General features: G+C 38.0%; 1 protein-coding gene across 4 annotated transcripts in view; it reads left to right on the forward strand.

Annotated features, from left to right (window-relative positions):
* Nucleotides 1-21,376, forward strand: part of STRN3 (striatin 3) — a 42,448-nt gene extending 21,072 nt beyond the window's left edge. The window contains exons 8-18 of one of the 4 annotated variants that reach the window (XM_081917672.1): nt 3,752-3,862; nt 8,680-8,820; nt 11,278-11,411; nt 12,166-12,341; nt 12,438-12,485; nt 13,585-13,706; nt 14,432-14,599; nt 15,144-15,284; nt 17,012-17,119; nt 17,980-18,066; nt 18,401-21,376. In XM_081917672.1, coding sequence (XP_081773798.1) covers nt 3,752-3,862; nt 8,680-8,820; nt 11,278-11,411; nt 12,166-12,341; nt 12,438-12,485; nt 13,585-13,706; nt 14,432-14,599; nt 15,144-15,284; nt 17,012-17,119; nt 17,980-18,066; nt 18,401-18,570 — 1,406 coding nt within the window. In that variant the 3' untranslated portion in view covers nt 18,571-21,376. The remainder of the gene's footprint in view (nt 1-3,751; nt 3,863-8,679; nt 8,821-11,277; nt 11,412-12,165; nt 12,342-12,437; nt 12,486-13,584; nt 13,707-14,431; nt 14,600-15,143; nt 15,285-17,011; nt 17,120-17,979; nt 18,067-18,400) is intronic. The other 3 variants (XM_081917674.1, XM_081917673.1, XM_081917675.1) reach the window with 3 other exon arrangements.
* The last annotated feature ends 458 nt before the right edge of the window (nt 21,377-21,834 follow it).

The following is a 21,834-nucleotide window of genomic DNA, read 5'->3' on the forward strand; positions in this document are numbered from 1 at the left end:
TGGGGAACCATACTTGTGCTCATTGAAATTCTCCTGGTGGATGAAGGGAGCTAGTCATAACTGGGTTAATGTTTCCAACTGGCCTAGACAGGAAGCTTTTCAAGTAATTTGCTTGTACTCCTCATCTCTTCTAGGCTTCAGTTTAGTTTCCTATCTGACTCAGGGAAGAAGCTGATTTTTCTCATCTTGCCTATCCAGAAAGTATTTAAACTACATCCCCCCTATTTTTCACAGCTCCTCTGTTTTTAGCTCCTTTATTTTTCCAGCTCCTTCTTTAGAAAGGTTTTTCCCTTGAGGCTTGGCTTCACCTCCCACTGCATGCCTCCCCATGTTGTTATTCTTTGGGCTCTTGTTTGGATACTTGTTTGGAGGGAACAAAGGTTGGCCCTGTTTTAGAGTTTTTTATAGTGCCTGGATCCTCCAAACCACCTTAAGATTGTATTCAGTAGTTTTCTAAAGCATCTTTCAAGGTTGGGACAAAAAAATGAAAGGTCTCCTGCAAGAGAGGAGGAGCAGCACATGCAAATTACTTGAAGAGTTTCCTAACTAGCTTTATTGGAGGCATTTGGCCAGTGGTGATTGTCTCTCTTTATCTTCCCAAGAAGTGACCTTCATGACAAACAGTATTTGTAATAAGGAAAATAGATAGTTGATTTTCACAGATTTCTCCTTCCCCATGCAGTCCCCTGAAAAGGTGTTGCTGGGAGCTGCAAGGGGAATCCGTTCTATCCCCCTTTTTCCTGTGAGGAGCCTCTGCTGAATCCCACACCCCTCTACCATATCTAACCTAGTTCAGGAGAGTTCTCTGATCTCGGGAGAGGCTTTTTTGGAAACTACGGGGAACAAAGCTCTCCTACTGCCAGACCCTTTATGTAAGAGCTTCTTAAGATCAAAGCCATTGAATGTGTTGCCACTTCAGATTGTTTTCTTGATGCCCACATAAATCTGCACACAGGGAGTTACCGTAATCCTTTATCTTTTAAAAATTGAGCAAAATCTAATGAAATTGACTCTTTCCTAATTCATGCCGGGTGGGAAGAACTCGGTGAATTAAGCAGAGCTGCTTCTTCATCACTAGAACATAGGCTTTACAAATCAGATAAATTTGATCAGTTAACAAGAGTTGTATTATTATTAATACAAAAGCATAGGAATCTGTCAGACCAACGGTCTATCTAGCACAGTTTTGTCTATAGTTAACGTCAGCAGCTCTTTGGGGTTTCAGACGGGAAGTATTTTCCAGCCTGTCTGGCAGGTGCTGGAGACTGAATCCGTGACCATCTGCATGTGACGCAGATGGTCTGCCACTGAGCTGTGACCCTTTCCCATTCCATTGGTAGTACCCTTTGTACTCAGCACCAGAAACGGTTTAGTCATGCTGGCCACATGACCTGGAAAACTGTCTGCAGACAAATGCTAGCTCTCTCTTCCTGAAAGTGGCGATGAGCACTGTAGCCCATAGTCAATTTTGACAGGACTTAACCATCCAGGGGTCCTTTACCTTTATGTTTACCTACCTATTCAGTGTAAGGAACAAAGGGGAGAGAGAAGTGAAGAAACGTGTTTCAGCACCCACCCTGTGCATTTCACATTGCTGTCTTGGTGAAGTCCTAGCACCTTTCCCCAATAATTTTGTGACAGCAAGAAAAGTCTTGGATATTGCAAAAGGATTAATTCCATTCAGTTAGCATATGATCTCAGTCCATGCTTGCTCCCTTGTCTGCCATCAGGTATTGGTTGTTGTAATAGACTTTATTCAGCAGATACTTGAATAGTATGTTTGCCACCAATTGGAATTGCTTCTTGGGGATCCATTCCTTAGGTGTTTCTAGTAGCAGCTTTTGTGTTCTTTTAATGCAATTTTATCCCATGCTCAGGCAACTATAAAAATGCAGTCTTCCTTCAGTGAACCATGGTTAATAAGCCCAGTGTGTAAGCATCATTCCTATAGTCAGGTGGGGATCATCATAATTTAATTTAATGGTTGATTTCTAGTAGAGAGGAAGCAACATTAAAGTGTCCTTCTGAACACCTATTATTAAATATAGCATTTAAATTGATTCTCTACCTGATCCTAAATAACTTACTCACTTGAAGCAGAAATAATATCATAACATTTGGTTAAAACTTTTGAGAGTATTCAGATCACACTTGTTTTGATGAAATCAGGTGTGGATCCCTCTAATTTTACATCACCAGCTATCTGCTCCTTCATAAGTAGCTGGATATAGTGCCAAATGATGGTGGATAGTGGCTCTTTTTTGTTCGTTTGAACCCAGCCAGGTCCTATCTTGCAGAATCTCCTAGTTCCCAAGTCAACTTCTTCCCACAGTAAGATAGTCAGAGAAGGAAGTGCACGCTTACTCCTAAGCGTATAATGTGCATTATCCTGGAAGTGTGAACTATCTTGTAAACAGGAATAGAGACTGAATAAAACAAAAAAGTACTTCATTGTGTAGGAAAGAAATTGGGTACTGACGCTTGCTTGCCTACACTATATTAATAGGAATGCTGGCTGGGAACTTCTAAGTTGCAACCTAATCCTTTATATACTTAGAAAGGAGCAGGAGTAAGGCAGTGAGGAGGAGCACAGCTGCACACCTGGCTTTCCAGCAGTAGAGAGCTTGGAGCTGTGTAGTTGCAGTAGCCTCTAGACTCCACTGATCTGCCCACTTTGCATTGACTTCACTTGCCTCTTAGAGGAGACCAGCTGTGTGGTGCCAGCACTCCTCACTGACTGCTCCTGGAAGTAAGTACTGTTGAGTTCAATAGGGATTAGTTCCAAGGAAGTAGAGCACAAGCACTAATCTTACAAAAATCCACCTTGGATCATGATTTACTAGTACATTAAAATATTTATATTTCATATGCTCAGAACACATCTATTGACCTTGCTGTAGAGTGGAAGTGAGCTCTCTTTCCTTACAAGCTTTCTGAACTAAGTGTGCCTGTGCTAATTCTTTTAAGATAACACCATACCCAAATTATTTCATACAGACTCAGTGTCTTCAGTGGAAGTTCTATGCAATGTGTTCTATGCAATGTCTATGCAATCTGGGTATAAATGCTTGAATGTTCATTACTTAAATTATAAATGTAGACAAGCCTATTCTTCCATCACTTTATTTTTTCCAGAATTTGTCGTGACTGCTTGAGTTACAGCATACATTGAACTGGTGCACTTTATTAATTAAAAAAAGGAAAAAGGAAACACTATGAATTTCGTTAATGTTTTTAACAACCTGAAACAAAAGAAAACCTTCCCTTTATGATGATTTAGATGTGTTTTAGCACTACTAGATCTTATTGCATGTAGAGCAAGACCGGAGGAGAAATGCATGGTAGTTTTCATGAACAAAATGGTGCTGACACTTAATTCAGTTGCACATTCATGAGTTGTATTGCATGGAAAATATTGATTTGCTTATTTAAGTCTGGCTGAATAATTTGTTAATATTGTCTTACTAAAGATGCAGTAATTTTATACATTAGTGTTAATCCATTAATTTTTTCATATCAGTGAATGCAAAGAAGTTTTTCTTCTTTACTGTTGACAAATTATTATAATGTGTGGGGGATATTTCTTTTTACCAAAAGGGAAGCATTTTGCAAAACAGTAACAAACTGCACCTTTATAATACTGAAATGTAACTGAATAACATTTTGTATTGATGATTAACCTATAACACTCACAGACAGCTTGCATTGCCAACTGCTGATTATTTTTGTTTCAATAATATGCTGCATGTAGACAAAGATGACCTGTCCCCAACTGCTGAGGTTTGGGATGTAGACCAGGGACTAATAAGTAAACTGAAGGAACAGTACAAGAAGGAACGAAAGGGGAAGAAAGGGGTAAAGAGTAAGTGCAGATTCTGAATTTTGACAGGTTTTTTTTTAATGTATTCTGTTTTTACTGCTCCATTTTAACACTTTGCTATTTGGGGGGCAACCAACTTTAACTTTCCAACAGATAAATATGCAAATCAGAACTACATCTCAAATGAAATTTAAATATGCTAACCTGGTGAGGGGAGCAGGAGGTGGATTAGTTGCTTCAGCATTGCTTAGGAACAATTTGGAAAGAAAATGAGAACTTCAAGCCTGAGACAAATTAATAGTGTTGTGTCTTCCTTTGTCTGTTTGCCAAAGTTAGTAGAGTTGTTGGTTTGTTTTTTTAAGGGTTTTGAGGAAGCAAGAGAGCTTTCTTTCTGTGAAAGGTATTTCTAACAACAGTCTGCAGATTTTGGCTTGGCTTAGTAATTCAGGACTAGTACTAGGACTTGGGAGGAGCCATATCTCATTGCACTTCACACTGCTACTGCTAAAATATCACATGAAGTGAAGTGGGAATCAAACCGTCCCCCAAATCTTCATGCTTGCAGAGGGCTTGGAAGGACATTATCCTTTCTACCAGTTTGTGCAGATTTTGAAGAATGAAAGTAGCAAAAGGGAACCTGAAGAGGGGGCTGAGCTTTGCCTGTGGCTTTGCCAACAGTACGAAGAGTCTCGTGCTGCTTCTGCAAAAGCCACCCAGAAGTAAGAGTTTTATCCTTTCTCTCTTGTTCATGGAGAACTCTGGGAAAAGGATAGTTGGTGCAGAAGGGGCTGCTCCTATTGGTGATCAAGCAAGTCTGTTTGAGTAGCTCTGTCAGCTAATTTTGTAGCTTAATTTTCACCATGTTGAGTGTGGGGCTGATAAGTTCAGCATCTTCTTCCTTCAGATACTACTGGGATGACAAGAGTCTCCAGCAGTTATGGCATTCTTTTTAATCCGAGAATCTCAGTGATTCTCAAACTGGGCAGTGGTGGAAACATAGTAAGAACTTGAAACGGGGAAAGGATCCTGCAGCATAGATAGAGATACTTTCCTCCCAGGAGCAAATATTTAGCACTGTAATCACTAAACCTGCTATGATAACCATAGAAGCTGGAGAAAGGCAAGGAGCAGATCGGAGCTTCTAGCCACATCAACTGCTATCTTCTTGCCAACTAGTTTGAGATGTCCTATTCTAGTTCTCATCCTAGGCAGTGTTGGATTAGTTCACCAGTCCACAGATTCTTAAACACATCAGTTTCTAAGAATTCTGTTCATTCATATTCTGCAGCAATAGTTTGGAGGACCTGGAACATAGCCAGGCTTTTTAAGCTGGGGTTTGAGAAATGTTGCCTAGCCAGATAAACTTTGGTCAAGATAGAAAGTTGACTTAAGGCAGAAGAAGCAGAAATGTAAAATATATACAAGGGGTAAATCCAACACTGCGTGAACAGACTTCCTCTCCCCCTGCCCCCAAATCTGCTTCAGAATGTTCACTAAACTTCTGAAACAAATTTTGAGGGTGCATGGAAGTCTGTAGGGGGGGGAAGAGAGAAAGATGAAAGCAAATATCTGTTTTGCTCACACCCAAATAGCATTAGATATAAACATCAGTCTGTAGATTTGACATTATAGCCCAATTATAATTGTGTACTCAGAAGTTAAACCCATCAGTGAGATTTTCTTCCACAAATGCATGCATAGGAATGCTGTTATCAAAGCATATCTTTTGTACTCTTTTAGCAAAATATTGAAGCTAGATTGGCTTTGTATGCAAACATTTAACACTATAAATAGATTTGTGCATGCATTTTTTTTCATTTTTAAAAAATAGTGTTGCATGTTCCTTGCATTATATGCTTAATCCAATACTAAATACTTTATTCTGAATGGGTCTTTCTTGCCTCCTCAGGAAATGCCCCATGCCCATTATATAACTCCATCCTGTGCTGACAAATACAGAGACGTCTGTTATAAAGTTATTACGGAGCTGCAATATATGTTTGGAGACAGGCTCTGCTTCCACATCAAACTATTTTGCAGCATATATGTTTAAAGTATATAGGATAAAATGTTGGACTAATGAACCGTTTTTGCAGTAAGGTGTCTATTTCCTCACAAATAGTAATGAAATGGTGTACATGTTGCGAATCTACATAAAACCAAAAAATGTAGAGAAGTTCTACAAGAGTTTAGTAATCAGAACAGCTGGATATTACGGGCACAGCTGCTTTCATTGGTGCTAGGGAATCTGTGTCCTCTGCTTGTAATATTCCCAGGTGATGCAGCTACTAAAATAACTTCAGATTTTCAACAGAAAAAAAATCAACAGGATGCATCTGATTTATTAAAGAAAAATGTCTTTATATAAAAATGCATATCCCTCCTTTTCCCAACAGAACCAAGGCAGCCAATACCACAAAGAATGCAACTGTACTAGAACAGTAATACAAAAATGGTTCTTCACATTCTGATTTGATCTCTACATAACAAATAGTTGGAACTTCCAGTGACTGCCTCTGAAAATGTTAATAGGTAGAAGATAGCATGATGATATGTCAGTTCAATATTGATTTCAATGTGACAAGTACAGAGTTTGCTCTTGGGTTTCACCAATTGGGTAGTCTGACTTGTAAAATATGTTCATTCACACTCCTATTCTTAGTGCTGTTCACAGTACACTCTTGTACAGTGGTGCCTCGCTAGACGAAAAGAATTCGTTCCGCGATTCTCTTCGTCTAGCGGTTTTTTCGTCTTGCGAAGCAAGCCCATTGACAGCTTAGCGGATTAGTGGAACAGCTGATAAGTGGCTTAGCGGCTTAAGAAAAGGGCGAAAAAAGCGAAAAAAACCCGCGGTGGGATGCAAGATTTTTTTCGTCTTGCGAAGCAACCCCATAGGGAAATTCGTTTTGCAAAGCACCTCCAAAACGGAAAACCCTTTCGTCTAGCGGGTTTTTCGTCTTGCGAGGCGTTCGTCTTGCGGGGCACCACTGTAATTCAGAGAACATTCAGGTGTACCACATTTCCTAAGTAAAGATGACACCAGTTCATAACAGAGGGCTTCAGGTCTCATTTAAGAATCATAGCAGTTATGGAGTTCCTGTCATGGAACACAGTAATCTCTGTTTCTACCCATATCCCACATCATCTCTTTGTTCAGACAGAATCACTGGGCAAAGTGAGACCCACTTCAAATCCTTAGAAACTAGCATTTAGGGTATGATTGAGCACCCCCTGATTCTACCCACTCTGTAAAGTTCCTTTCCCTGTTTTGCCAGCATTCTTGCATTCTTTCTCTTGAGACAGTTGGCAACTGCCATAAGACTAGGCTGTGTGTTCTATTTACAATACAGACTTATGATTACTCAAGGTCCTGGTTTTAAAATGATTAGCACTTTAGAGTTTATAGCCTGCAGGATATCACTCTGCAGCTCTCCTCTGGTTCATCTCACTGTTCAGATATGCTTGCAGGTGTCTCTCAACTCCTTGTCCCAAGAGCAACTGTGTCCTTCCAAGTTTGTACGGTCCATCATTTTTTCTCAGTATAGAAGTGGAAAAAATCGTATCTTGTATAGTTTCAGAAAGTGCAGAGATAATATTTCAATATTAGATAAAAGCATTAAAAGCTTGGTGAGGGTGACCCGTGTTCTTTCTAAATGAAAGGGTTGATCATAATTTTGGTCAACCCTTCTAGTAACTAAAAGCTGATTTGTCTTTTGTCACTTAAACATACTGACAGTGGGAGGAGGCATGGACACGGGGTAAAAGTGAAAACTAGTGCAAAGAGGGACCACAAAATAGAAGTGAGTAGTAGTGTCATCAGAAATGGGGTTGGGAAGGTGAAAAGCGAATTTAGCAGTTGCATGGAGTGGGAAGGGGAATGTAGTGAGTTAATGTGGGGGGAATGGAAGGGGTGTTGGCAACCCTAGTATATACATATATAGCACTTTTTAGAGTGTCAGTAAAAAATGGCATGGTCTTTTATTTTGCTTTGTGTAGAATAACTCCATCTTTTGTAATATAAGGACACTATTTAATTTAGTGGTAAAACTTGAATGAGTAGGGATCTTGAAGTGATAAGAGTAGTTTTAGAATTTATTGGGAACTTTATTTATTGTAATGAAGGACTTGTGGTTACCGGGCTAAGAAGAAGAGCTGGTAGTTCTGTTGGCCAAAAACAGACTGAGGAGACTCCACCTCCTATCTCTCTGACTTTCAATCCACGATTATGGTTTATTTATGAAAGTTTATTTGGAGATTCTGCACTCATTTTAGTTTAAAGCACTTTATAGGCCAGAGTATTAATTTGAAGTCAACTTTCCAGCTACAAGAATTATTTTATACTACTAAAATGTCTTACAACTGTGATTAAATGAATATTTTAAAATTGCCCAATTACCTATTTAAAAACACAAAAGGGGAAAGTTAACAGTTTGTTGCCTCCCAGCTACCTATTCACCTTTACTTTTGTCCCTTCTTTTGGTAAAGTTTGTTCTTTCTTGGTGATGCTAGCTTTTAATATAAATACTGGATTTTTTTTGTCAATATATAATTAATATGCATTTGTTCAAGGATTACATTCTTAGGGAATTCAAACATTCAAGCTTCTCTTTTATCTTAAGCACAGCAAATAGCAATTACACAAAGAACAAGTTGGAATTCCTTTTTTAAAAAAGAGAGCTTAATTCATTTTCCAACACAACATCATGTAAATACACGCACACACATACACACTCCATCATGTGTCTTATAACGAGATTACATTCAAACAACAATATTGATTAGCAAACTGGGCATGTAAATGGCTGTCAGGTCAAGCGGTGGCAATCAAATGAACCTTTGCTGCTGACATTAATTTACAGGGGTCAACAGGACTAAACTGCACGACATGATAGCTGATCTGGGCGATGATGAGCTACCCCACATCCCTTCAGGAGTCATTAATCAATCTAGGTCACCCTCTTCTAGAATGACTGATCATGAAGGTGCAAGAGCAGAGGAAGGTACAACAAATTCACCTACTTATTTTATTTTTAGAAGATTTTCTTTTAAAACCACACTTGTATAGCCCCTCCAAACCCAGTGCTAACATTTAGATGCCATTGTTGCTGGGCAACATGGCTTTGCGAAAGAATACCACTTCAGTCCTTTAGCTTTTTTGTCTTGTATAACAGAAATCAATACCCAGATTTTGTATGTTTACTTGATTATAAAGCTTAATAATATCACAGTGGTGCGTAGCAAATATTAAGCAACAATAAGGTAAATTGGTAAATGATACCCTTCTCTGAAGTTTTATTAATTATACTTTGTTGAGAATATTTTTTTTAAAAAGTCTGTCCTTATCCAAACATATTGCACCAGTGTTGAGTGGAAATTATTTGTGCTTTGCTCACCATCTGAAATAAAATGCTGTTAGCTCAGCTTTTTAGCGTTGGTAATCAAAGTACATGTTCTGATGTTTTCAAAATTTCAACGTTAGTCCCAAATTTGCTCCTGAAATATTCTCTGAAACAAAGGAAATCCTAACTTAAGGACAGTTCTATCTTAAAAATAAAAAATGAGGTTTTCCTTGATATTCCTGTGTTGGCCATGCAAAACCCTTAGTATGTGGTGTTTGAACAAGGTTTGTGCTTGTGCACTGTTACTGTTAGTTGTCCTGGACCCTTAGGATTGACAGCAAAAGTTGTATGTGCAAATGATACATCGTGGGAATCAGTTCTCTTCTAAAGATGCACAGAACTACCTTGAAGCAACTCCCCAGCCTGATCCTTTAAAAAAATAAAAGAAATTAGGAAATAAACCATTCGAAGGAGGTAGTCATTTTAATGTAGAGCAGCTGGATGGATCAGTTTATATACATAGATGGATTGGATGTGTGACTTCATTCTCTCACTAGAGTGCAGCATTCCTGCACTTTATGTTGGAATTTTATTCTTTTGGCAAGCTGCATAATGTGGAAAATAGCATGTTGTTTTGAGCTTTGCCTTCCTTTCCCACTGCAAGTTGTATAGTCTATTAACAGCAGCAGTAGATTTTTAAAGTTTTGTTTTCTTTTTACTGTGTCTGATTCTCCTGGTTATTTTGTTCATTTACTTCTGCTAGAACTTCAGTACCAGGAAAATACAAACTTGACAAAATTTAGAGACTTCCTCATATTGTAGATAGTCAATGTATTCATTCTAAAAATAATTAATTATTAAATCGCTTGGTCTAAATAACAATTATGCATGCTTTGAAAACTGATTCCTTCAGATTTAGAAGTAGAGAAAAGTCTGTAGGATAGGTAGCCTGATGATGCCTGCTTTTGAAAGTAAAGATACAAAGAAAACTAAAATTGAAAATGTGACATTATGGATTGTTATGTTGGTCCAAAATCAGGTTAAATTCTCTTAAAAGAAAACAATTTTTTGAAATTGTAAATACATTTGAAAGCGCCACTTCACTGATTTTTAGCAAACTATTGAAAAATAAAGTAGGAATTAGTGAGGAAATCTGGTGGAATGCTGTTCCACTTGAAAACAGCTTTTGCTTGGGGCGGGGAGCATATGCTAACCTAAGAGAAAAGGAGTGATTGTCTCTGATTTTCCCTTTCCCTTTCAGCCCCCATGGCCACCTTCCATGCTATTCTGGAGGGTCCCCCAACCCTCTGGAAAAGTTTTTTTGGGGGGTGCAGGGGGCTGAAGTAGGAAGGGACAACTGAAGAAAATTCCTATCCCCTTCTCTTAATATAGCATGTGCTGGATTTAAAGCCATTTCACTTCTACTGAATTTCACCCTAGGCTTAAATGAGTGAATGCCTCTTCATCTTATCTCTTAATAATCAAGTACAGACACTGTACATTTGCCCTATTAAAACAAAACAAAACAAAACATGATTTTTAAAAATATTCAGTGAGGCAGTAGTTTGGTAATTCTGTCCATGCCTTCTTAAGAAGTGAGTCCATTGAATTCAGTGGGACTTACTCACAGGGATTACATTGTTTATAGGATTGCAGCTATTTTATATTTTCAGTGAAAGGTTATTTGAGGGGGGAAAGGCACAAATTTCATTTTGAATAACAGTGCATAATGGCATGTTTGAAAAGGTAAGTGAATATTAAACGAAACTGAAACAGCTCTGATGCAATATTTATCTCTTGCTTATTCATTGTCATTAGTAATCAATAAAACAGATCAGTAAAATTAATATACTCAAAAGGGGGATCAATGTGTGGAAAGGGAAACAAAAAAATTACAGCATTATTATAATTACAGATGTTAGTGACTACAAATATGTAAGAAGGGATTTATTAGTAGATTCCATGTTTTACTGATGAAATTTAACATATAACTGTAAATTTGCCAATGCAAAATATACTTATTTTGGGGAATCGTTGAGCTTTAATGCTTGGTTCTTATTAAAATCTTACCAATTTTTAATCTCCAGATCTTAATAAACTATTTTTTGTCTCTTGTAGCTGAGCCAATTACGTTTCCATCTGGAGGGGGCAAGTCATTTATTATGGGTTCAGATGACGTTTTGTTAAGTGTTCTGGGCCTTGGGGACCTTGCAGACTTGACTGTAGCTAATGATGCAGATTACAGTTACGATGTAAGTACAACTTTATTTTAAAATAGATCTAACAGTAGTACATTCTTAGAATGTTCCACATAGTGTAGGTCTGCAGCTATGCACCATGCATATTATTTCATATGATTATTATAAATAGGTCTCCACAATAAAATGTATTAATGACACACACCAGATAAGATTCTTGTAAAATCAACAAGAAACTTACTGTAGTTGGCATTTAACGACAGTATCTTCGTAGTATTTACATTGTTTCAAGTGCATCCCGAAAAGGTTTTTATAATCAAAATCCTTAAAAAGGTAGCGAGACACATACATAAACTGAGATGATGTGAAAGAAAGATGACTCAGGTATGATGTATTGTGTTGTAATAAAGATAGAAATTAGGGGAGGAGAAGGAAGATGGGATATGGAAGTTTGTCTTCTTTAACCATCAGAAATCCTCTAGATACCTTGTGTTTACTAAAACTCCAGGAGGCTGTCATAAATCCTCAACATTTTCTATACAAGCAGCAAATTTAGAAAAAAACCTGCTTTCAAAATGAAAAAAAAATACGTTATCTATTCTTATAAAAATGCAAGAGTTGGTACTGAAGGTCATTTCACAGCATTGCAATGCAATCCTAGCAGAACAGATTCCTTGATAACATTTATTGAACTTATGCTTCAATTTGTGTTCTGTGATACATGTGGCAATTAAGAGCCCACAGCCGACAAGCTTGAAGCTATGTGCCTCTCTTACTTAGATGTTAACAATATGCATTCTTACTTTAGCTGCCAGCCAACAAAGATGCCTTTCGGAAAACATGGAATCCTAAGTATACGCTACGCAGCCACTTCGATGGAGTGCGGGCATTAGCTTTTCATCCTGTAGAGCCTGTGCTGGTTACGGCCTCTGAGGACCATACCCTAAAACTCTGGAACTTGCAAAAGACAGTTCCTGCCAAAAAGCAAGTATACATTTCTGTTGAGAGAAATTGCTGGAAGTTTCATATTGGGGGAGATCAATTATGCTGACCTATTTATTTCTGACACCTTTCTTACAGGAGTGCCTCTTTAGATGTGGAACCTATCTACACATTTAGAGCCCATATGTAAGTATCGCCATGTTCTCATACATACATTCCACAGGCAGACCACTGCTGGTACACCTAGAGCAAACTATGGTTAGCGCTCAGGCTTTGTCTGCAGTGAGGTGCTAGTTGTGTCACTGCTGCTTCCTGGGAGATAGAGGAGGAGGGGCAAGGTTGGCTTGGTGCAGATGCACCAACAGGAGCACCAGATTAACTTTGCCAAGGTGCTTGTGCTGACAGCCACCTTAGCCCTGCCCCTGTCTCCCAGTAAGTAGCAGTGATGCAACCAACCAGAGATCTGTTGAGTGATGCCATTGCACCATGCTGTTCACTACTGGTTATGGTTATGAAGGGTTAAAAGAAAAGTTGAGGTGACAATATAATGTAAGATGTGTTTGTTCCCTTGTTTCTGATAAATGGAGTACAGTCATACCTCGGGTTAAATATGCTTTGGGTTGAGCGTTTTCAGGTTGCGTTCCGTGGCGACCTGGAAGTAACGGAACGGGTTACTTCCAGGTTTCGCTGCTTGCACATGCGCAGACGCTCAAAATGATGTCACATGCAGAAGCAGCGAATTGTGGCACGCGCAGACGCAGGTTGTGTTCTGCTCAGGATGCGAATGGGGCTCTGGAACAGATCCCGTTCGCATCCAGAGGTACCACTGTATGGTACCACATGTTATGTGGTGGGACGAAATGAGATGTTGTGTATTAAGAATGGAAGCAGCGTTTTGTATGTGCTGGTAACTTGCTGTTCTCTCTCATAATTGTAACTTTTCAAATGAGTTTGTTAAATTACTAATCATACTTAAAGTTCTTAGCTATTCCTAAGTTCTTACCTTAGTTGAGTTTCTGTTTTCCTAAATGAGCACCTTATGTGTCCTTAGTATCTATTCTGTTAATAGTTCCAATTGTGCTACTAATAGGATTTTTCCTCTCGAATCTTTCATATTTTAATGCTGATTCTTAGCTTTTGTACTATTTAACAAAATTGTAAGGTTACCAGCAAGTATGTGTGTTTAAAAGTGTAATTTTGATATTCTACTCAAGCTTTGATATTTAAAACAATAAAGCAAAATTGACTTTGATATTTAATCTACTGCTTTTGTGTTTTAAAACAGTGGACCTGTATTATCATTGGCAGTTAGTTCCAATGGAGAGCAGTGTTTTAGTGGTGGAATAGATGCAACTATACAATGGTGGAACATGCCTAGCCCAAATGTGGATCCTTATGATACATATGGTAAGCATTATTTAAATATGTCATAATATAGTTTAATCCACTTAGGTTGTTTCTGCAGTGATCCAGCTGTGAGGTTTCCAATGCATGGACAACTGCGGCCAAGCTATGCTGATCCGGGAACAGCTATAGTTATCCAAACAATTAAAATTGGTGAAAGGCACTCCTAGCCACGAAGGTCACCTCTGCCTGCAGTGGCAATGCTGGATCCCATCTAGGCAGTCAGCTTTCCAACTTCCTTGATGTGGGAACTTAATTGCTCACTCACAGAGTCTCAGTCCTGCCAGGAGTCAGACTCTTCTTTTTTAGCCCTCATCTAGCCCACCATTGTATTCAGACAACAGTCCAGGGCCTTCTCAGCTGTTCCCAATCAGATGCTAGTGAGAAATAGAGTCCGGTATCATCAGCATATTGATGACACTTTGCTCCAGTGACCACTCCCTTTGGAGTTAAATAGCATTGGAGACAGTTTGGTGCCCTGTGACATCCCATAGCTCAAAAGCCTAGGTAGGACCCACGTAGCACTCCTCCAGTGCTGCTTCCTGAAGCCATCTGTGGAGAGAAGAAATAAGATCAGTTATTATGACTATATAATTTGGAATCTCACAACAAATTGATAGATTATCCACACAGATTTGCATTATAAGAACCCATACATCTTTTGGGATGCTGGTTAGAAATGCTCAAAAGATTGACTAATTAATTTTGTTTTTCTTTTTTTCCTAAAGAGCCAAACGTTCTAGCTGGCACATTAATTGCTCACACGGATGCGGTCTGGGGTCTTGCTTATAGCGGTATAAAGAATCACTTACTATCTTGCTCAGCAGATGGCAGTATTAGATTATGGAATCCACCAGAAAAAGTGCCCTGCATTTGCACTTACAATGGAAATAGAGGTGAGCTGTGAGGTTTTCTATCTGTTAACAAAGGTTAAGTTTAAAAGAAAATATTTTTGTAAACACACACACACACACACACACACACACACACCAGCCAAGAAACAACATTTCTAGAAGCAAATCTAAAGTTCATAACAGTGGGTAATGATAGTCTAGACACCTGTGTTTCCTTTAACTCCAAGTCCTTTTGGTTTTTGTCTGTTTTTTTTAATGGTTTTGTTTGTTTATTGAAAAATTTAAATAATTTCCTTTTCTATTGCTCTGGCTGGCTAACAACAAATAAACCAATAAAATCACATTATGATCCCTGAATCCAAGCCATTTTATTTCGGATGGCAGTTATACTTGGAAGCGACATAAATTGCTTTAAAATAAATATAGCTTGGTGTATGAAGTTGTTTTTGTTTTTTTTAAAGAGCAGTACATTGACTTTAATTATTATATTTATCTTTGGGTAAATTAATTATCTTAGAAACTTAAATTGTATGTAGAAGTATTTCTCTTAACAGATTCATTGTTCGTTCTTTTCTTTCGGCTCCAGAGTATGGAATACCCACATCAGTTGACTTTATAGGTTGTGATCCTGCTCATATGGTGACATCATTTAGCACTGGCAACACCGTCATCTATGATTTGGAAACATCCCAGGCACTGGTAATGCTTTCGTCACAGACTGATTCTGGTAAGCAAAAGAGGTTCTTTACTGGTCTTTTTATCACTTTTGCAGCTGGGACTTCATCTTACAAGGCCAAGGTGTAATATAAATATAGGAAAACATTTTTCTTCAAATGGATATTTTGCATCAGTGAAATATGTGTACAGAAATCCTGGGGAGGTTCAGCTGAAGTAGTTCAGTGATGCCACAGTTTTTGTTCTTACCAGATATTTGCTTGCCACCATATTATTTGTACCCGTCCCTTCCTTTCAAAGGAGCCCAGGGTGACTGTGTAGTAAAACAATGCAATTAAAAATAATCTAAAAACATATTCAAAACATGTGAAAGCATCTCAGAACTTCTGAAAATGTATGAACATTCACATACCCTGATAACTAATAATTTCACAGTTGCCAGGAACACTATCTTTCTGCCATCAAATGCCTGGTAAACAGGAATATTTTTAAGTTCCTCTGGTGGTGTTGAATTTGGTTCTGGGAAACTTTGTTTTAAATCCTGCCTCAACTGTGTGAACTTACTGGGAGGTCTTCAAAGTTACCAGCAAGTCCCCATGTGTAAAATGGAAGAATTAGGATGAACTGCTTCAAAGAAGAATGGCAAGGACAAACAAGATTTTTTAAAAAAACATATTTCACTTGCCAGATAAAAAGTCCTTGATGTCCTTTTGCTGACATGTTCACCCAGACCTCTTCAAGTAAGGAGATGCCTAATGAAAGCTGCTTCTTAAAATGTTCATTTCAAGTAGTACAAGTGCCAGTGTTACACAATCTGCTCATCCACTTTTTCTTCATTGCCTGTACCCCAGAAATCTTTGCTAAAATAGTACATGAGCACCCCAAAACTAGGACCATAATCAGTTTGATTAAAGCAATCATTGGCAAGCATGGTTTATTAGAAGTTCTGTGTCAGAGTAATAGTTCATTTGCAAAACAATCAAACCATCATATACGCTGGTCTGTGGGTGAGGATGGTTTAGATTGAGCAGAGGCCTCTACTCATCTCTCTCCCTGGTCTTCTGCTGTACATAGGGAGGGGTTCCAAGGCCAGTGGAGTTTAGCAGAAATGGGGCATTCTGAGAGGGGGGGGACTGAACCATTATTGTTTGACTTGAAACTTGACTGCTGCTCCAGCCTGAAGCTTCTGCAGGGATCAGGCTCAGTCGTCCTGCCCTCCCACCTTTTGCTTTGCCATAAGTGACTGAACTGCAGATGTGGTGGCGGCAGCTCAACTACTCCACAGAACTCCACTGACAGTGGGTAGGGGTTTAGATTGCACTCTTTATATGTAAGGATAAGTCATGGTATGACCTCTGGCTCAAGTTTTCTTTCTTCCCATTTCTTTCTGAGGTGGGGGTGGGGGAGATGAAAAGCTTCCACTTCTAGTTTCTTGGCAAACCATCATTTGGCATCTTTTGTTTTGCTACAAGCGGAAGAATCCAGTCTCTTCCGATTGTGTGCAAAGGAGGGGAACACGAGAGCCTGAGGCTTGCTGTTGCTCGTTCTCATAGCAACAACCCAGCCCCCACTTTGCCTGAATTGGAGCCAGTTTGTCTTTGAATCCATCCTTTGACATACATGCAAACTCCCATAAGAAGCTAGAGTGACAGGGATAACTTGTGGAGATTAGATAGATAGATAGATAGATAGATAGATAGATAGATATGCACCAAACATGTTAACTGAATTCATTGTGATTCCTTCCTTCTCTGATTGTCATCTCTATTGTGTTCTCAGGTTTACAATCAAACAATCACATTAACAGGGTAGTAAGTCACCCAACACTCCCTGTAACAATAACAGCTCATGAAGATAGACACATCAAGTTTTTTGACAATAAAACGGGTAAGGAAATGAAAATGCCTTTCTTCCTTTTCGTCAGCATCCTGCCAACTCCTCTGATACTTTTCTTATGCTCCTGCTTGTTCTATAGATTCTCCTCTCTGTCAATCATCCCTCCTTTAGTCTGGGACATTTGGGTCTTCTTTCAGCCTTCCCCACCTAATCCCCAGTTTCCCAAATCCTCCATTGGAATGTTGTGATCAGAGCTGATCAAGACAGTTGCTGAGGTGCAGCAGGGTGATGGGGGGGGGGGGATGACAAGCCTATGTTTATTCCTTTAAGATTAAAGTTAAAAGTATTTTATCTTTCACTGCTGTAGCGGGGAAATAGCTGGAGCTAGAATTGGCATCAGGAAATAGGAGCTGCAGATGGGATTAGTCGTTGGCCCAAATTGAGAAGCATATCCCTGTCTCCATTATTCTGTTCTAGCCCTCCTGGATTCTGTACTTTGTGCAGCTTCAGTGACTGGGAATAATTTTCAATAAGTTATTGGCTTGGTGTTTCCTACGTTTGTTCTTGCTTTTTGCAAATCTATTAATAGCTGTTTAACCTTCTCAATCGAGTGTGTCAACTTGCCTTTAAGTGGCATTCATAAAGAATTGGCAATCAGAAACAAAATTACTATGATAATGAAGACTCTAAAAGTCATATGCCATCCCTTTAACATAATCGTTTTAAAACTGTTACTGATTTAAGGGCAAATGTTTATGCCTTTCTGTGACCTTCCTTGAAGCACCTAGCAGGCCACCATTGGAAAAAGAATGCTGAGCTGGATGAAACCTGTTCTGATCCAACAATGCAGTATTTTTGTTTCTTAAGGTTGAATCCTTGGTAACCGTTACATATTCTTTAATTGCTGTTAGGTAAAATGATCCATTCTATGGTTGCTCACTTGGATGCTGTCACAAGTTTAGCTGTGGACCCTAATGGAATCTACTTGATGTCTGGAAGTAAGTCTATTGTATTTTAATTCTGTTGGAAGCCGCCCAGAGTGGCTGGGGAAACCCAGCCAGATGGGCAGGGTATAAATATATATATATATATATATATATATATATATATATATATATATATATATATATATGTGTGTGTGTGTGTGTGTGTGTGTGTGTGTGTATATGTATATGTGTGTATATATATATATATATATATATATATATATATATATATATATATATATATATATAAATAATTAGCAACGTCTCCTGTATTGCTAGCGGATCTTGTTGTATTGCGTATTTAGCTATGTCTGAAATCCTGACCCTTTTTTTTTTCTTCATTCAGGTCATGACTGCTCTATTAGATTGTGGAATTTGGACAGCAAAACGTGTGTGCAAGAAATAACAGCCCATAGGAAAAAGCTGGATGAATCCATTTATGACGTAGCTTTTCATCCATCGAAAGCATATATTGCCAGTGCAGGAGCCGATGCCCTTGCCAAAGTATTTGTGTGACATAACAAAGCAAACCTGCATCTCATGTAGCAGGTTTGCCTGGACGAAAAGAGGGAATGCGTCACTGCCATCACTGAAACGGTTACTGATGAGACACTACATGTGACCAGCCTCAGCAGAGACTGTGTGTTTGGGGCAGATTTAAATTGGTCAAATCACGATCTCGTGAATAACGCTGGGCTGATTCATTTATCTGTAATTACTGTATTTTTGAAAGGAAAAAAAAAGCAAACCAGTATTTGTAGCCTTGACTGGATATGGACTGAGCGTTTGTCTGTTATTTAGGTGTGTCTTTAAACGAACGTGGAGTCGGATCTTATTAAAGACTTTTATTTTGGACTCTGTGTGCTGCCTTAGGGTTAGGAATGTGGTGCTCTTGTTGGGGGAGTGAGCTCCAAGAGTAGCTTTCTTTGCATCTCTTAGTATTTTCACTTATCAGTCAAATGCCACAGATTCCCCTTTTAAACTTTTATTTTGCTTTAAAGAAAAAAGGAATTAACTTAAAATATTTAGCATTAGTTGCACAAAATATTTGGATAAAATTCTAGTTTTTATATGTCTTTTATATATTTAGCCTGTCACAACAGTGCTCAAGATTGTATGGATGATGTTTTTTCTGCATTATAGGACCCGAAACCACAGAGATCTTGCTGGCCCGCTGCCCTGTAAAATACCGTTTCCTTTGTTATCTAATGAAGCTCAACTAAGTCCTTTCATCAGGATGCTAATTCATCATCATTGCATAACTGGCTTCCTAAAGGACTGTAAAGAATTGTGTAAGCGAAACACAAAGGAACTAAGTACCCCCAGCCCTCCCAATGAACTTTTAAAATTAATCTTGGCATCCTATCACTATGTGATATTTTGTACATCTTAACTGTATTTACGAGATTATTTATCAAGGATTACCCATCTGGCTAATGGCCTATTATTTATTTCATTTTTGTTGGTCTTTATATTCTTTTTATGTAGCGTATCAAGGGGCCCTGTATATCTATTATGGCACTCTTCGAACAGTCTAAAATAGATTAAAAATGGGACATGTAATAGTTTTAAAAGTTAGACAGACTTTTTCCAGTTAAGTGTCTGGAGTAAAGTTGATTCCAGGAAGTCATTTCAGAACTTTTGGAGTGAAAATGTTTTATTTGCGGTTCAAATAGAATGCAAAAGTAGTTGAATCAAGAGTCAGAAATTGGCTGTGTTTGGAATAGTTATTCTCTGCTTTGATTTGTTTTTTTCGGATGTGCTTCAGTTTATGGTGTAACAAAAAGATTTTGTTTGTGTAACTGCATGATTAAGACAATAAAGTATTTTTTCTAGTCTTCCACAAAAATCTTTCTGATCAGTTTGCAAGTTTTGATGAGTTTTGTAAGTTTTCTGTTTTACAAACTATGAATCAGCAAATTTTTAAGATTGTACAACATAGCAAAAGTACAGCTGTTTAAAAAAATAATGTATATAAAATGCATATAATAAATACTAAATGGTGTACCTGTATGTTACTGTTGGTTATATTTTGTGTTGCAGAGTTTTAAGTGTCGTTTTATTCTCCAAGTAATTAGGAAAGGAAGGTTTAAATTTTAACAAAACTATTGCTTTGCACATTTTAATAAACTGCATTGCTTTAAAGACTTGTAATATTTATCAACAGTTTCAACTGTGCCACTCCCTTATAAGAACCAGTTTCAAGAACAATTAGTAATTTGTATTTTAAAAATGGGAAACACAATGGCAGGGCAGCTTGTATTTTTTAAAATGAGAATATTGTCAAGCAATGGCATTAGAGTCAAATTTGAAAGCAAATCGGTTCAATTCTTCACATGCCTGCTCAGAAGTAAGCCCCACTGAGTTCACTGAGGCAGACGACTAGGATTACAGTTTTAGATATTTGATTTTACAATCTTAAAGCAATCTTGTGTTTATTCTTTATCATCTACAATTAATGAAATCATTGTGCCTTTACTCTAAAAGGTAGATGATACTAAGTAGCACATTTTTGAGTGTAAAACTTTCCATTTAATGTCAGACTAGATTCTTAAAACACAGATTTTGAGTGGTTTTTCCATGCCTATTCCGCCCCAAAAATTATAATCATGATTGTTTCTGTAACTGTTCATGGCAAAGCAGTTCATAGAACCTTTGTGTGCCATTCATTTAACCTTGTAACATGTCTTTCTCCCATAAATTGTTTCTACAAATGGACCCATTCTTTAAAGAGAAAATCGGCACAATACAAACTAAGAATGGGTGGCAGCATGTTTCTTGAATTAGTTGCTAAGCACATCATTGGGACATGGAATATGTTCTTATAATGGGTGGTATCTTGTGTTTCCATGTTTTACAATTAGATTAGCAGAGAGAATGTATTTCTCAGATTGAACTGAAGCAAAACAAGATGGTAATGTACCCTTGACAAAGTAATGTAAGCATCTATTGCATAGAACCAGATTAGAGAAAAAGCAGCACCATTGTTTGCAATCCTGATGCATTAAATTTATACTGTAAATAAAAAAGGAAACCCCACCTTTGACGATCAAGCTCAAAGTGTGGTTTCAAAATGTGTCTGTGTGTAGAGGTTTTTGAAAACTCTTCTGCTGATTTGCACTCTTGGTTTTTTCCACCAATTTAAAGCATTAACTAATAGGCAAGAGTGGTTTTTATTTTATTATATTGGAATTAATTATATTGGAATTAGTTTCATAATTGCCTTTTCTTAAGTCAAACATTGTTCCTGGCAGCTTTTCCGGAGTGCTGCATTCTAAGGCTTAAATGAAATGTGACTCTTTAATAAACATTGCCAAACAAACTGCTTTTCTTTGAAATTGTATTAAAAATGGGGAACGTGGATACCACTATCCTTCATGTTGAAGACACACAAATGCATACACATATTAAGTTTATATATGTATCGTCCTAGTATTTGTTAGAAGTTAGTTCTGAAATGCTTAATTCCATACAATACAGAAGATCACCAACAGGCACAGTCCACCATTGTTTCTTGTTGCTTCTCTTCAGTACCACATAATGATGTGCGGGGCTCAGTTGTAGAAAGACTGCAAATAGTCAAGTTGAACAATCTCTGGTTACACACTATAGACCTTCCTACCCCTGAATTGTTTCTGTGGACAGCTGTGGCTTCTTTAATGTTGGTCTTATGGCTCAGCAGCAGCTAAGGTTTCAGTGGAGGAAATAGAGCCATGGAGCACTGGTATGACTTTCCCATAGATTCTCCCCAATCCTCAGACATAAAGAATGTTTTACTAA

The sequence above is a fragment of the Podarcis melisellensis genome (genome assembly GCF_964234715.1).
Source record: "Podarcis melisellensis genome assembly, chromosome: 1".
Taxonomy (NCBI): domain Eukaryota; kingdom Metazoa; phylum Chordata; class Lepidosauria; order Squamata; family Lacertidae; genus Podarcis; species Podarcis melisellensis.